This window comes from Bubalus bubalis, chromosome 10 (assembly GCF_019923935.1).
Source record: "Bubalus bubalis isolate 160015118507 breed Murrah chromosome 10, NDDB_SH_1, whole genome shotgun sequence".
Taxonomy (NCBI): domain Eukaryota; kingdom Metazoa; phylum Chordata; class Mammalia; order Artiodactyla; family Bovidae; genus Bubalus; species Bubalus bubalis.
In genome coordinates, this window is record NC_059166.1 from 59,046,209 (window position 1) to 59,063,947 (window position 17,739).

The 17,739-nt window shown below is 35.1% G+C and overlaps 1 protein-coding gene across 5 annotated transcripts in view; it reads right to left on the reverse strand.

Annotated features, from left to right (window-relative positions):
- The window catches only part of HACE1 (HECT domain and ankyrin repeat containing E3 ubiquitin protein ligase 1), a 126,580-nt gene that overhangs the window by 90,952 nt on the left and 17,889 nt on the right, over positions 1-17,739 (reverse strand). For 3 of the 5 annotated variants that reach the window (XM_045161959.1, XM_025294650.2, XM_025294646.3), the window contains one exon: positions 12,529-12,660. The exons of 1 other annotated variant lie outside the window; for it this stretch is intronic. In XM_045161959.1, coding sequence (XP_045017894.1) covers positions 12,529-12,660 — 132 coding nt within the window. Of the gene's footprint in view, positions 1-12,528; positions 12,661-17,739 lie in introns of those variants that run through there. One more of the 5 variants, XM_025294651.1, reaches the window with a different exon arrangement.

Here is a 17,739-nt window from a genome sequence, read left to right on the forward strand (position 1 = left end):
ACAGGAATAACCAGGCCACCTTACCTGTCTCCTGAGAAACCTGTGTGCAGGTCAAGAAGCAACAGTTAGAACCGGACACAGAACAATGGACTGGCTCAAAACTGGGAAAGGAGTACGTCAAGGCTGTACATTGTCACTTTGCTTACTTAATGTATATGCACAGTACATCATGTGAAATGCTGGGCTTGATGAATCACAGGCTAGAATCAAAATTGCAGGGGAAAATATTAACAACCTCATATATGCATTGATACCACTCTAATGGAAGAAAGGGAAGAGGAACTAAAGATAAAAACATTGGCTTAAAACTCAACATTCAGAAAACTAAGATCATGACATCTGTTCCCATCACTTCACGTCAAATAGATGGGGAAAAAGTACAAACAATGGCAGACTATTTTCCTGGGCTCCAAAACCACTGCAAACAGTGACCACGGCCACAAAATTAAAAGACATTTGCTCCTTGGAAGAAAAGCTATGACAAACCTAGACAGTGTTTAAATAGCAGAGACAGTTAAATAGCAGAGACAACACTTTGCCAACAAAGGTCCATATAGTCAAAGCAATGGATTTTCCAGTAGTCACATAGAGATGCTAGAACTGAACCATAAAGAAGGCTGAGCACTGAAGAATCAATGCTTTTGAACTGCGGTGCTGGAGAAGACTCTTGAGAGTCCCCTGGACAGTAAGATCAAATCAGTCAATTCTAAAGGAAATCAATCCTGAGTATTCATTGGGAGGACTAATGCTAAAGCTCCAATACTTTGACCACCTGATGCAAAGAGCCAACTCACTGGAAAACACTGATGCTGAGAAAGATTGAAAGCAGGAGAAGGGGGCAACATAGGATGAGATGGTTAGATGGTATCACCGACTCAAAGGACATGAGTTTGAGCAAACTCCAGGAGATGGTGAAGGACAAAGAAGCCTGGCATGTTGCAGTCCACAGGGTAGCAAAGAGTTGGACATGACTTAGTGACTAAACAACAACTGATTCACACACCAAAAACAAAAACAAAAATGAGCAAAGTTAATAATTATCCTAGAGAAAATGTTCTTGTATTATACTACTTGACTCAGCAGTAAACAATATTTACTTTCAGTAAATATACAACAAAGGAGATCAGCCCTGGGTGTTCATTGGAAGGACTAATGTTGAAGCTGAAACTCCAATACTTTGGCCACCTGATGCGAAGAGCTGACTCATTTGAAAAGACTCTGATGCTGGGAAAGATGGGGACGACAGAGGATGAGATGGTCCAGATGGCATCACCGACTTAATGGACATGGGTTTGGGTGGACTCCAGGAGTTGGTGATGGACAGGGAGGCCTGGTGTGCTGCAGTTCATGGGGTTGCAAAGAGTCGGACACAACTGAGCGACTGAACTGAATATTGTCTCACAAAAATGTGATATAATTAATTTTAGAAATGGGAAGATACTGCATGGGAAGAGGATTTAAATTAGTTAAATCCTCACTCACTATAACAAGAAATGATTCAGTGATATCTAAAAGTCATAAATTAAGAAAGAACAATAGAAGAATATTATGTGGAAATAGATACAAGAAGAGAAGCTAAAAGAATCGAAAATTGTCACCTAATGATCATGAATTGAGAAAGAAGGGTATTTAAGGGAGTATAATTTTTTATTACAAAGATTTTGATAAAAAATATTTTAAGAGATGAGTTATTCATATATTATTGCTATTTGAATTTACTTCTATTTCAGGAGGAATTCAAAAATCTACATAATAGCAACATTATTATATTAAACTTTATTATCAGCTATACAATTGTGAAACTCAGGAGGAGTGGTCAAGAACAACTCCCAAATATAAGAAAATAAGCACTTAGGTTATTATTTTATAAGGCAAGGCTCACTTGAACCTTTTGATCATGGTTTTTGCCTTTTTGACCTCTGACCTAGAAGCTGTGTTTGTGTGACCCAAATCCGAAGTGAGACGGATAGCAGCAATAATGTTCACTGACTGTTACAGAAAGTACATAGACAATAAGCCATCTCTCAAAAGGCACAGAAGAGATGAAGTCAATTACATCAAAAACACATATTAATATTCAATTGAGATACAGCAACCAGAGAGGAGTTGAAATAAAGTAATTAACAAAACATATTATGCATTCATAAAAATTATATAACAACTAAAAGTATATAATGATATAATAATACAAATAACCTTAGCATGTGCTTGGACACTGTGCTAATAAGCATTTATCATTTCATTTATTGCATCCTATGGGGAAGTTAATATTCTTCTCTCCAGTTTTACAAGTAGGAAACTCAGTCTCAAAGGGGTCAAGTAATATGCACCCCAATACACAAATAAACAGGGGAGCAGGGATTAAAACCTAAGTCCATGGTCATAACCACCAGACAATTTACCAAAAAAACAAAAATTCTAATTTTTATAAATTCAGAATAGTAAATAGAATTATGGTTAATCTGGAATATCTTCTTAAATTACATTAATTGTAGATGATCTAATAGTTCCCTATAAATACCTACTTAAGAGTCAAGCTCAAGGACCAACATAAGTTATTTGTGTTTAGCTTTTAAATAATGCCATTTCTAAATCCACATAGTTTTCACATTATTTCTGCATTTTTAAAATTTATACTGTAGAGTTCACAGTAAAATAAACTAGCCATTAAACTAACATATTCCTCTACAAAGTAGTAAGACAAACTTCAGGCAAATCATAGCAAGAAAGTAAGATGCACAAGATGAATTGTAATACGTTTCTATCGTATCCTTGTACATAGTAAATATTCTACAAATACATTCAAAATTCTGTTCTTAAGAAAGGAAAACACTTGATTAAGAAAGAAGAAAAAACTCATCCAGCATTTTCTTTTATATTCATAAATCTTTCTGCTTTTCTAACAAAATTATCCCAATTAAGAGCCTCAAAATATACAACCATTAAAAGAAAAAAATATTTTCTAAAAGCTTCAATAGATCCCATGCAGATGAAATGTTGCCTGAAGACAAACAAGGAGAAAAACCCACTTCTCTCAATGTAAGAATAAAAAAATACATAAAGGGATTTGAAGGTAAAGGAAAAAAAATTGCCTTGCAGCACTGAAATGAGTGAAAAGTCATCAATCTTCGTGATTTTAAAAAAAAAAGTTCGCAGATTTCTTTTTGTAAAAGCTCTGTAACAGGAGGAGAAAGGATAGTGCAGAGTTCAATTACTGATTAAATTACATAATAAAATGAGCAAGAAAGTCACATAACTTAAAAGTTTGGTTTTTTTTAAATTTCCAGTCTATGTTCAACTACCCATATGTATAATAACTCTGAAACAAGGAAAATTCAGTTGGAGGAAACTCTTGAGTATTTATTAAATTAAAAATATAAAAGGTCTTGAACAAACAATACTACCTAAGGATTTTAAATTATATAGAAGCACAAGGCAAAACATAATTGAAGAGAATTCTGGATTCAGCTACTAAAATCCCCAAGAAGTTTTCAGGAACAGACAAACAAATCAGATACAATCCTTTATAAGAATGAGCACTATCAACATACACTTCTCTTAAAGTTATAAAAGAAAAAAAAATACAAACATTCAGAAATGGAAAGGAAATGGCAGAAGAATACTGGTTGGAAAGATTTTGCATTTGAATAGTCCATTATCCCTTACATCAAAAATTTCAAAGTTTGTATGTGCCAGTAGGGGGGGACCACTTTAGATGCCAAGAGTCCCAGCATTGAACAAAAATGGACAAACATCTGCCTTCATAAAGTTTACATTCTCATGGAAAAGGAAAACAAAGGGATATAAGAAATAAAATATGTAGTGTGCTAGACCGTGATTTAGTGCTATCAGAAAAACTGATAGGATTCTCTATGGCAGATCTGGATTCAATTTGTTTTAGCAAATTTCTCACCCCTAAGCCCCTACACACAAATACTTCTGTGAAAACTGCACTGAATGTGTTTAAAAGACTACAAGCCGTGAAGTCCAAAAAAAAAAAAAAAAGAAATCATTGTAAGTTACAATTGTCATAAGTCCCGTTTTCAAAATTTCATGGCTTCTCATTTACTTGCAAAAATTAAGTTTAGCAGCTTACAATTTAGTAAAGGTAAACATGTAAAGGTATAGTAACATAAATATGTGACTGACAGCTGATTACCTATATCTTTCAAGTTAACATAACAATTTTAAGAACTACACTGAACTGAAATTATTTTATGTATCTAATATCGGTCAGGAAAACATGCTTTTTAAATAATTCAGAACTTCAAATTCCCTGTCCAGCCCGCTTCCCTTTAAAACAACAACATCACACTATTCTCCTATTCCTAGGTAATCTACAATGGGAGTCTTCCTCCTTACAGAGTAAGAAACTGCTGGGAAGGAATCCTGAAAGAAAAGCATTGAAAGGGGATTTGCATATGGCCTTCAAGAAATCCGTAAAAAGAAACTACACTTTCAACAGACTTCATGACCTTTCAAGTGATAAAACAACATCCTGAGTGGAAAACTAATGTGCAAACCTAATGTTTGGGTCAATCTCAAAAGTCATTTAATTGAAGGCAGCGACTAACCAAGACCACCTGTGCCCAATAAGCTGATAAATTACAAAGCAAGAAATCCAAGGCAGCTCTACTTTATCAATGTCAACTCTCTGAACAACAATGATCAAAGTAAAAAGGAACAGATATTCAATATTAAACCATAAGTAAAAATCTGAGTTGCTGTATTATCATTACTAAAGAAATCATAATCAAAAAACAAAAAAAGCATCTTTCATCTCTTATTAAAAGTAATTCTGATGACAGGACAGCAAAGCACAAACAACTTATATACTAAATAAAATGGCCAACTCACTAATCAGTGACTGGTTTACACAGGTCTTCTCTAGAAACCTGTCCACCTAAGCCTATTGAGACTGAATCCATATGTAATATCAAGCAAAAATCAACATTATCCAGTTGTGTTAGAAAAACACCACAGTAACAGAACTTTCTATTATATGCTCACATTTCTCAGAAGTGATGAAAGGAAAATTCTAACATCAGAATAAATAAAATTACTCTGAACCTAAAAACACACTCTGAAATGTTAAGTACATCTACCATTGTGCCTCAAGGCTGAATTCAGTTAATGTTTTTGCAAAAGCTTTCAATTAAGTTTGCATGGCTGTCCTATAATTCTCTGGATGAAAAGCCTGGAAGCTGGCTAAAAATTTCGAGAGAGCTGACTGAACATAAGTGAACTGTTCCTTAACAAGCCTACAATTTTAGGGGAAAAAAATGCAGTCAGTTCTATCAAAGATCATCTACTCTAAGCATAGTTCAACTATCATTTCATATTGCTTGTGAACCTTCATATCACTGTATAAATTTAGCACTATAAAGTTTATTCTGATAAAAATAAAATTTCTTTTTTAAGTGAACTGAAATTAGTCCAAAAACTAATACTGCTATATACTCTGACTTACATAAAATTGAGACTGAACCAACTGACAGTTCTCCCGAGTTTCTAAATCCAAGTTATTCCAGGAAAACAGTAGTCAACCATTTGTGGTAATTAAACGTGTCAATAAATCTTAAAGACCTAAAGACAATGAAAAAAGTTATCAAAAAGTAAGTTCAACTCATTGTCAAAAAAATTGGAGTCAATTATACATATATCTTGCCCATGGACAGAGGAGCCTGGCGGGCTACAGTCCATGGGGTCACAGAGTAAGACACGACTCAGCAACTACACCTTCACAACAATATAAGTTTTTTTTACTATACTTCTAAAAATGAGATTAAAAATCAAACAACACACTGGGCCTTGCTTACTGCACAAGAGTAAATGAATTAAAGAGTTCAGGTAGTGATCCCTGTACTGTTTTTACAGATTCATATCATCAATATTAATAATGGCAATAATAGTACCAATAGTATCATTACTCTTAAGTGTCTTCCAAAGTGTTCACAACACTTTCTTTAATTATGTAATCAGTAGACAGAATATACCTTAGGAGATAGATAAGGATAGAAGAAGAAAAAAGTTGCCAGACTATATAGTAAGCCAGATGAATAATCAAATTCTCAAACAATTTTCTATTTGAAATCAATATCCACAGACAATACAATAATTCTGGTATTGTATAGCTCCCCTTCATGGATCACAGCCTGTCTTGATGAAGGGGCTGGTGTAACTTAATAAAGTGAAGAACTATGCCATGCAGGGCCACCAGACAGACGGGTCATAGTGAAGAGTTCTGACAAAATGTGGTCTACTGGAGCAGGGAATGGCAAACCATTCCAGTATTTTAGCCTCAAGAACCACATGAACAGTATGAAAAGGCAAAAAGATATGACACCAGAAGATGAGTTACCCAGGTCAAGAGGTGTCTAATATGCTACTAGGGAAAAGTAGAGGGCAATTACTAATAGCTCCAGAAAGAATGAAGTAGTTGGGCCAAGGTGGAAATGATGCTCAGCTGTAGATGTGTTGAAAGTGAAGTCTCATACTGTAAAGAAGACTATTGCATAGGAACACAGAATGATAGGTTTATGAATCAAGGCAAAGAGCTGACACATTGGAAAAGACCCTGATGCTGGGAAAGATTGACGGCAGAAGGAGAAGGGGACACCAGAGGACGAGATGGTTGATGGCATCACTGACTCAATGAACATCAGTTTGAGCAAACTCAGGGAGATAGTGAAGAACAGGGAAGCCTAGCATGCTGCAGTTCATGGGGTTGCAAAGAGTCAGACATGAATTAGCAACTGAATAAATTAGATGTGGTCAAGCAGGAGATGACAAGAGTGGACATCTACATCTTAGGAATCAGTGAACTAAAATGGACAGGAATGGACAAATTTAATTCAGATGACCATTATATCTACTACTGTGGGCAAGAATCCCTTAGAAGAAATGGAGTAGCCCTTATAGTCAACAAAAGAGTCCAAAATACAGTACTTGGGTGCAATCTAAAAAATGACAGAATGGTCTCCGTTCATTTCTAAGGCAAACAATTCAACATCACAGTACTTCAAGTCTATGCCTCAACCACTGATGCCAAAGAAGTTGAAATAGACTGGTTCTATTAAAATCTACAAGACCTTCTAGAACTAACACCACAAAAAGATGTGCTTTTCATCAGAGGGGATTGGAATGAAAAGGCAGAAAGTCAAGAGATACCTGGCAAGTTTGGTCTTAGAGTACAAAATGAAGCAGGGCAAATATTAAGAGAGTTTGGTCAAGAGAATACACTGGTCACAGGAACCACCCTTTTCCAACAACACAAGAGACAACTCTACACATGGACATCACCAAATGGTCAATATTAAAATCAGACTGACTATATTCTTTGCAGCCAAAGATGGAAAAGCTCTATAAACTCAGTAAAAACAAGATCTGGAGCTGACTGTGGCTCAGATTATCAGCACCTTATTGCAAAATTCAGGCTTAAATTGAAGAAAGTAGGGAAAACCACTAGGCCATTCAGATATAATCATCTCCCTTATGACTATACAGTGGAGATGACAAATAGATTCAAGGGATTACATCCGGTAGACAGAGTGCCTGAAGAACTATGGACAGAAGACTGGAACAATGTACAGGAGGCAGTAATCAAAATCATCCCAAAGAAAAAGAAATTTAAGGCAAAATGATTGTCTGAGGAGGCTACCAATAGCTGAGGAAAGAAGAGAAGTGAAAAGCTAGGAAGAAAGGGAAAGGTATACCAAACTGAATGCAGAGTTCCAGAGTATAGCAAGGAGAGGTAAGAAGGCCTTAAATGAACAATGCTGAGAAATAGAGGAAAACAATAGAATGGGTAAGACTTGAGATCTCTTCAAGAAAATTGGGGAAAGGGAACATTTCATGCAAGAATGAAGAATGGGCAGGATAAAGGACAGAAACAGTAAAGACCTAACAGAATCAGGAGAGATGAAGAGGTGGCAAGAATACACAGAAGAACTGTACAAAAAAGGTCTTAATGATCTGGGTAACCACAATGCTGTGGTCACTCATCTAGAGGCAGACATCCTGGAGTGTCAAGACAAATGGGCCTTAGGAAGCATTATTATAAACAAAGCTAGTGGAGGTGATGGAATTCCAGATAAGCTATTTCAAATCCTAAAAGATGATGCTGTTAAAGTGCTGTACTCAGTGTGTCAGCAAATTTGGGAAACTCAGCAGTGGTCACAGGACTGGAAAATGTCAGTTTTCATTGCAATGCCAAAGAATGTTCAAACTACTGTACAATTGCATTTGTTTTGCATGCTAGTAAGGTAACGTTCAAAATCTTTTAAGCTAGGCTTCAGCAGTATATGAACTGAGAACTTCCAGATGTATAGGCTGGATTTAGAAAAGGTAGAGGAACCAGAAATCAAATTGCCAACATCTGTTGGAACATAGAGAAAGCAAGGTAATTCCAGAAAAACATCTATTTCTGCTTCATTGACTACGCTAAAGCCTTTGACATTGTGGATCACACTGTGGAAAATTCTTAAAAAGATGGGAATATCAAACCACCCTACCTGTCTCCTGAGAAACCTGTATGCAGGTAAAGAAGCAACAGAACCAGACATGGAACAACAGACTGGTTCAAAATTGAGAAAGGCGTAAGACAAGGCTGTATACTGTCACCCTGCTTATTTAACATCTATGCAGAGTACATTATTCAATATGTTGAGCTGAATGAATCACAGGCTGGAATCAAGATTGCAGGGAAAAATATCAACAATCTCAGATATGCAGATGATACCATTCTAACGGCAGAAAGTAAAGAGGAACTAGAGAGATTTTTGATGAGGGTGAAAGAGGAGAGAAAAAAGCTGGCTTTAAGTCAACATTCAGAAAACTAAGATCATGGCATCTGGTCCCATCACTTCATGGCAAACAGAAGGGGGAAAAGTGGAAGCAATGATAGATTTTCTTTTCTTGGGCTCCAAAATCACTGCAGATGTTGACTGCAGCCATGAAATTAAAAGACACTTGCTCCCTGGAAGAAAAACCATGACAAACCTAGACAGCGTATTAAAAAGCAGAGATGTCACTTTGACAACAAAGGTCCATATAGTCAAAGCTATGGTTTTTTCAGTGGTCATGTATGGATGTGAGAGTTGGACCATAAAGAAGGCTGAGTGCCCAAGACTTGATGCTTTTGAATTGCAGTGCTGGAGAATATTGAGAGTTCCTTGGAATGCAAGGAGATGAAATCAGTCAGTCCTAAAGGAAATCAATCCCGAACATTCACTGGAAGGATTGATGCTAGAGCTGATATTCTAATACTTTGATCACCTGATGAGAAAAGCCAACTCATTGGAAAAGATCCTGATGCTGGGTAAGACTGAAGGCAAAAGGAAAAGAGGGTAGCAGAGGATGAGATGGTTAGATGGCATCATTGATTCAATGGACATGAATTTGAGCAAACTCCAGGAGATAGTGAACAACTGGGAAGCCTGGTGCACTCCAGGGGGTCGCAAGAGTCAGAACTGAAGTAGTTTAAAATCATAATGCTATTGTCACAAAGACAAAAATGATCATACTGTACTCTTCAACTGACCAAACCACTTCCTTCCAGCAAGAGGATGAAAACATCCTTATCTTGATTTACCTCTAACAAAATAGATGTATCTATATGAAATCATGTCAAAAATTACTTGATTTCTTAATTATGACAAAATCAATCTTTCCTCCAAATCTTTTATCTGTAAAAAAAGTAATGTAAATATATAATTTATGTGTCATCAAAGCGAAAATAAAGTATTCAATTATAAATTCTACAAAGCTTTAGAGCTCTTAGCCAGTTCAAAATCTTTTCATGCACTCTTGAGATTTTCCCTAAAATGAGATTAAAAGGTAAATTTCAGAGCATTTCTTTATCATATCAATCCTCTTTAATTTGAAAAGAGCTGATATGCTTTTAAAAATATTTTTAATGGAGCTTCTTTCCCTCTCTAAAGTTTTACATTTTATCCTATAAAATATGTGTGCGTGCTCAGTCCTGTCCGACTCTGCGACTCATGCACTGCAGTCCACCAGGCTCCTCTGTCCATGGAATTTTCCAAGCAGGAATACTGGAGTGAGTTGCCATTTGCTACTCCAGGGGATCTTACCAACCCAGGGATCCAACCCACATCTCCTGTGTCTCCTGCACTGGCAGGTGGATTCTCTACCACTGAGCCTCCTGGGAAGCCCCATAAAATACATAATCAATATATAGTATTGATTCTAAACTTAAAAATAGAATCTTAAAACCTATGTGGATTGGTATATGTCTACATGGACATAAGTTTTGAAGACCTTTCAATGAGTTTACCAAAAGTTAACTACTTGGAGACAACACAAAGGCCATTTTCATTTGCTGATACCTGACAAAGCATTTTAGACTTTGTTCAACTTATGGAAAGATATACAGTTAAAAGCAAAATTAATAATCCCTACACTCTGTAGTAACTTACATCTCAGAGCCCTTAAATCAAATTCAACTTAAGATAAAAGAATATGCTCATCCACTAAGATTTGAACAGGTCCCAGAAATACATTATGACAATTAACACAACTATCAACACAGATTTTTAGAGGCGGAATGCCGTCTGGAGGCTATGAAATGGACTAATTTTTCAAGATTCCTTCTTGCCCTAATCGAAGGACTAAAAATATATACAATGAATTGGAAAATAGTGCTAAGCATTACCTTTGTGTATGATCCTCGCAGGTAACTATAATGGACCAAATATAAAGGAACCTTACTAATACAATCAACCACAAGTCAACGTGGCTTTTTACACTCGTCCTCCTGTACTATATCTGCAAAATCTCACCCTGTGAAACCCATCACCACCATGAAGTCAGGCCACCTATAAATCTGAAAAATACAGTTCTTCAAAGGCCATCTGACTATGAGCAATTCTCCCTTACTTTACCACACCTGCTTTAGGTTGTAAACCATATGGAGTGTATTATACTAACTACTCTTCAATAACTTCAGTAGGCAATTCTAAATTTTCAGTGCACCCTGTAATGCACATGTTTTGAACCAAGGTTTTCTGAGTAATTTTTGCTTCTTCACTGGCTCAAGGCACCTAAAATTAGCTTTTGTAGATAATTCCTAATCTGAATTTAGTTTTTTACTACACAAATTACTGGGCAACAGATACAGTTTGCAATCTAGTAAATGATATGCCACTCATTTGTTTCAGCAGAGTGTTTAATATTAAAGCAGGTGCTTTTCTGTTGAGTAAGAGCTACCAGCAGGACTCTAACAGGCAACAGTTGCTTACTGGGATCTGTCAAGATTAGAAGATTTTAGATGATTTTCCCCCCACCCAGAATACTTCTTAAATTTAGTAATACTGACTTGCAGAAAGTAAAAAGTAATGACAAGGAATAATTCTAAAAACACTGAATTAGTTTTCAGATGATAAAAGACAAAAGAATAATAATGAACACTGGTGTTCAGAAGAAATGCCAGGAAAGAAAAAAATATTCATATATCTCTTTTATCCAACTCTTATTAAACATATGACAATGTAAACTTTGAGCTCACTACCTTAAAGAAGTGCAATATTTTGTGAATTGAGGTCATACATAAAGCATCTAAGTATGTAGGAGCCAACATCCTGAACCCAGGTTACGAAAAAAGTGTTTGCAAAGACAGAAATCCAGATTCCACTAAGAATTTTCCCAACAAAAATATTAGACTCAGAATGTGTACAAAATAATAAACATAAACTTTTTATCTTTGTAGATGCCGGCAGTGTTTTTTTGTTTTCAGTTGGTTTTTTATTTTAGTTAGCAAATAAATAATATTCTATTATCCATAATGTTAAATGTGGGAAAAAACTGAAAGTAACCAGGATATGAAATTATAAAAGGCAGAAAGTCAATCTAAAATCTTAAGCTAACAATCTTTAAATAAGGTAGCAGTCTCCTAATGAGAAAGAAAACTATTAGCAATTTTAAAAGCCAAATGTTTATACATAGGGATAACAATAAAGTACTGCCATAAAACAAATGCATGATTTTAGAAATCAAAAGTAAGAAAGAAAACAGCTGTGATTCTAGTACTTATATATAGTACTTATATGCCAAGGGAGTAGAAAAATATGATAACCCAAGTTGAACTATTTAAGCAAAGTTGGAGTTTACTCTCTTCATGGTCTAATTCCAAAACTTGAGGCTTAATGGTAAAAATATGAAAATGGTAAAAAAAATAAAATAAAATAGTTGTTTGATAAAACTGACAACACAATAAACATTATAAACTTAAATTATTTGTTAATATTTAAAATTTAAAACATACAGCTAATAAATTTATGAATCAAAAATAAAATTGAAATCCAAATTACATTAAACATATTTAAAAGCACTATTTTCTGTTCCTTTTATCCACATAGAATATACTAATCAGAAGTGCACATGATGCAAGAAAATGTTTTATGATTTTGCTTTATGTTTCCAATTATGCACAGTGAAAAGTTTTTCATCAATTCAAAGTTTACAAAAAAAAAAAAACATGCAACTTAAAGTCCTTGAGGCTTAATTTACCGTCTTGTGACCATTCTGGCAGGCCACATGCAGCGCTGTCTGCCCCATCGCATCCTCAACATCGACGTCACTGACGTGTTGTACAAGGTCATGGAGTAGTTCTGTCCGCCCATTCACAGCCAGCCAGTGTATCTGTACAGCCATTTAGTTACTTAACATTTATGCAGGAGTATTTCATATAAAAACAGCAAATAAATAAGGCAATTATTTCTCAACTGTGAGCACTACATGCATACCAAAGATTAAAATTAAAATTTAAACCAATATAATTTTTTCCTATATTTTAAATTGGGGAAAATATGTATCAGGATATAGGTTACACAGTCACGTGCTACAAAATCAAGCTTTTCAATGTTCAAAGTAATTAAAAATCCTAAACTGAGGATCACTAATACTCTGCTTCTTAGATGACCATGGACTGTATGTATAGCTTATCTCTCGAGAAGAGGTACTGAACATTTTCCCTTCCCCAGAAACAAACATAAGTTAAAAAGTAATCAACACAGTAGGGGTCATATTCTTTATTTCCTATATTTTACATGTAATGCATAAAACATACATAAATAACACACATGGGGAGGATAAAAAATATAAAACGTCTAGAAGTCTACAACTCAAAGATAATGCTGTAACTTTGGTCTATGCTGTCCATGCATTTTTCATCTGCCTTTTTTCCATTAAAAAAAATATATCATGCAACTTGTTTTAAAATGGTAGCTTTGAACCCAAGAACCAGCTCCTACTTCTTCCCAAACCACTGAAATGACAATAAAGGGTACTTTTTCTTAAACAACAGATCTATTAAGATAATGGAGGAGGAAATGGCAACCCACTCCAGTATTCTGGCTGGGAAAATCCCTTGGACAGAGCAGCCTCCCAGACAACAGTCCAAAGGGTTGCAAAGAGTCGGACGCTACTGAGCAACTGAATATGCACATTAAGATAAAGAACAGGAGACAACACAATAACAACACATTTTGGAAGCTTTTGTCTATTTTGTCAGAACAGAAAGATGACCCCTAAGCCAGTAAAAGAGAACTCTAAGAAGGAAAATTGAGATCACATAACTCCCCAAAAGCTCAAGAATAGGTAGTAAGCACCCTACAGTGTCTCTTGGTTACATATAACTTTTATATGAACTAAGAAACCAAAAGATCTGTGTGACTCGCTTTACTTCAGTATTCATTTTATTAACATGGTCAGAAACAGAACCTGCAGTATCTCCGAGGTATGTATATAAATAAAAACCCAAAACAAGAGAAAGGCAAAGGCATCTCCAGGATGATGGTGAAGAGATATTCCAAATAACACTGTACACCAAGCCAAGAAATCAATCAGCAGTCTCCATAACAGACTCCCTCAAAACTATTCAAGATGAAAGGTAGTGAACATATGTTATGAGGATATTTACAAAGTTCAGGGAAACTCTAGCAAAGAATTGGCAATACACATTTAGAAAACAAAATTCTGAGCTGCAATGAAGAGAGAAACAGAAAAGACATATGGATTGAAAAGGAAAAGCTATAAATATCTTAATTTGCAGATGATATGATTATCTATGTGGAAAATCCTAAGGAGTCTACCAGAAACTCCTGAATTAATCAAGTGAGTTCAGCAAGGTCACAAGATATGTGATCAACACATAAAAAGCAATTGTATCTCTATGTACTATCAATGAACATGCAGAAATCAAAATTAAAAATAATGTTACTTACAATTGCTACAAAGAAAATAAAATATCTAGCTATACACTTAAACCTTGCACAAGATCTGTATGCTGAGCAACATAAAATTCTAATGAAAGAAATCAAAGACTTAAATAAATGGAAAGACATACTGTGTTTACAGATTGGAAGACTCAACATAGTAAAGATATCAATTCTCCCCAAATTGATCTATAGGCTTAATGCAATTCCAATTAAAATAATCTCAGCAGGGTTTTTCATCATAGACAAGTTTATTCTAAAATTTATATGGATGCGTGAAAGAACCGAAGTAGCTAACACAATCTTGACAAAAATGAAGTGGGAGGAATTACTCTACCTGATATTAAGGCTTACTATATAGCCAGAATAATCAAGACAGTGTGATAATGGCAAATGCACACAGATACTGGAACAGAACTGAGGACCCCGAAATAACCCCATACAGGTATGCCTAAAACATTTTTGAGAGAGATACAAAGCTAATTTCACACAGGAAGTATATAGTCTTTACAACAAATAGTGTGAGAGTAAGTGGAATCCATAGGTAAAAAAATAAGCCTTGACTTGAGCATCACAGACAAATATTAGCTCAAAACAGATCATAGGCTTAGATATAAAATGTAAAATTAAAGAACTTTTTGAAAAAGCTAAGAGAAAATCTTCAGGCTCCACGGCAAGGTAAACAGTTCCTAAACTAGATACCAAAAACACAATCCATAAATGTAAAAACTGATATACTGAACTTCATCAAAATTTAAAACTTTCACAGTACAAAAGACCCAGTTTAGAGTTTTAAAAGGCAAAGTAAAAATGAGGAGAAAATATTTGTAAGTCACATACCTGACAAAGGTTTGGTATCTCCAAAATACAAAGAATTCTAACAACTCAATTAAAAAAAAAAAAAAAAAAAACAGAAAATGGGCAAATGACTTGAACTCATTTCACAAAATAGGATATATAGATGGCAAATAAAACACATGAAAAGCTGTTCAACACTGGCAATTAAGTAAATGCAAATTAAAACCACAATGAGATATCACTACATACATACCTAACAAGATGACTAAAATAAAATACAGTTACACCACCAAATGCTGGCGAGAATGAAAACTAGATCATTCATATGTTGCAGGTGGGAGTATAAAATGATACAGTGAGCCTGGAAAAGCTTTCCAGTGCACTTTAAAACTAAACATGAAACTACCATACAACCTAGCAACTGTATTCCTGGGCATTATATTCCCTAAAACGTGAAACCTTTATGTTCACACAAAAACCTGTACACTATGTTCATGGCAGTTTTATTCACAATAGGCCCAAACGGGAAACAACCCAGATGTCTTTCAACAGATGAATGGTTAAACAATCAGTGGTACATCTACACCAAGAAATACTTGTCAGCAATGTAGAGGAATGAATCATTAATACACACAACCAAGATCCATCCCCATAGAATATGATCAGCACACAAAAGCCCATTCCTAGTATGATTCCATTTATATTATACTCTTGAAATGACAAAATTTTAGAAATGAAGTACAGATTACTGATTGCCAGGGTTAGGCATGGGATGAAGGAAAGGAAAGGTGTGATTATAAAAGAAAATAAAAAACATCTTTTTGGAGTTGGAAATACTAATATTGACTGTGGTAGTGGACACACAGACCTATAAAGGTAGTCAATCTGTCTAAAACTTAACATACATAAACAGGTAAAAGTGGAGAGAAATTAAACTGGAGAAATCTGGATAACATAAACTATATCATTGTCAATATCCTGGTCATAACATTATACTATGGTTTTATAAAATGCTACCATTGAGGAAAACTGTGCAAAATATACATAGGATTTCTTTGTATTATTTCTTACAAGTGCATATGAATCTACAAATATCTCATTTTTGAAAATACAATTATTAATCACATGAAAAACAAAATGCTGTAAGAGAAAGAAAAGCAACTATAGGGACTTCCCTGGCAGTCCAGTGGTTAAGACTCTGCACTCCAAGGGCAGGGGACATGGGTATGATGCCTGGTCATAGGACTAAGAACCCACATGCCACAAAACACAGCGTTCTCCCCACCCCCAAAAAGCAACTGTAGTAAATTTTTTGGCTTAACTATGAACAGTTTTTATTTAGCCAAAAAATTAAAACAGTGAAAAATGACCTAACAAAAATTACAATTCTACTGGATGGGTGTGAGGGAAATGTGCTTGTACATGATGGGATAAGAGGAGGTGAGGCTAAAAAAGAAACACTTAACTTTATATTCCAGCAAGTCAATAGGTGATGCCTAAAATTGAAAAGTTAAAAAGCAGTTATACTAGCCTGTTATTTAGAATTAGGGAAACAAAATTTTTAAATCTATTAAAATAATTGAGAAAAGTTGACTGTGGAGTGAGAAATTTGGAAGCTGAGAAGAAAGGTCAAAAGAATGTTACTAAAGACCTAGATGTGAAACCAGACACTATAAAACTCCTAGAGGAAAACAAAGGCAGAACACTCTCTGATATAAATCACAGCAACATCTTTTTGATCTACCTCCCAGAATAATGGAAATAAAAAATAAATAAATGGTGCCTACTTAAACTCAAAAGCTTTTGCACAGCAAAGGAAACAAAAAATACAAATGAAAAGACAGCCAACAAATTGGGAGAAAATATTTGCAAATATTTATGACTGATAAGGGATTAGTCTCCAAAATTTACAAACAGCTTATGACATTTAACAGCATCAAAACAACCCACTCAAAAAATACACAGAAGACCTAAATAGACATTTCTCCAACAAAGACATACAGATGGCCAATAATCACATGAAAAGATGTTCAACACCGCTAATTATTAGAGAACTGCAAATCAAAACTACAACTATCATCAAAAAAATCACAAACAATAAATGCTGGAGAGGGTATGGAGAGAAAGGAACCCACCTACACTGTTAGAGGGAATATAAATTGGTACAGCCACTATGGAGAAGAGTATGGAGGTTCCTTTAAAAACTAAAAATAGAGCTACCATATGACCCTGCAATCCCACTCCTGGGCATATATCCAGAGAAAAGCATGATTTGAAAGGATACATGCACCCCAATGTTCACTGCAGCGCTGTTTACAACAGCTAAGAAAGGAAGCAACCTAAATGTCCACTGACAGAGGAATGGATAAAGAAGATGTGGTAAATATATATAATGGATTATTACTCAGCCATTAAAATGAATGAAATAATGCCACTTATAGCAACATGGATGGGCCTAGAGACTGTCATACTGAGTGAAGTAAGTCAGATAAAGAAATGTCATATGACATCCCTTATATATGAAACTTAAGAAAGAAATGATACAAATGAACTTATTTACAAAACAGAACGAGACTCAGACTTACAAAATGAACTTATGGTTGCCAGGGGAAGGGACACTTAGGGAGTTTGAGATGGTCATATATACATGCTGTATTTAAATGGATAACCAACAAGGGCTTACCATATAGCACTTGGAACTCTGCTC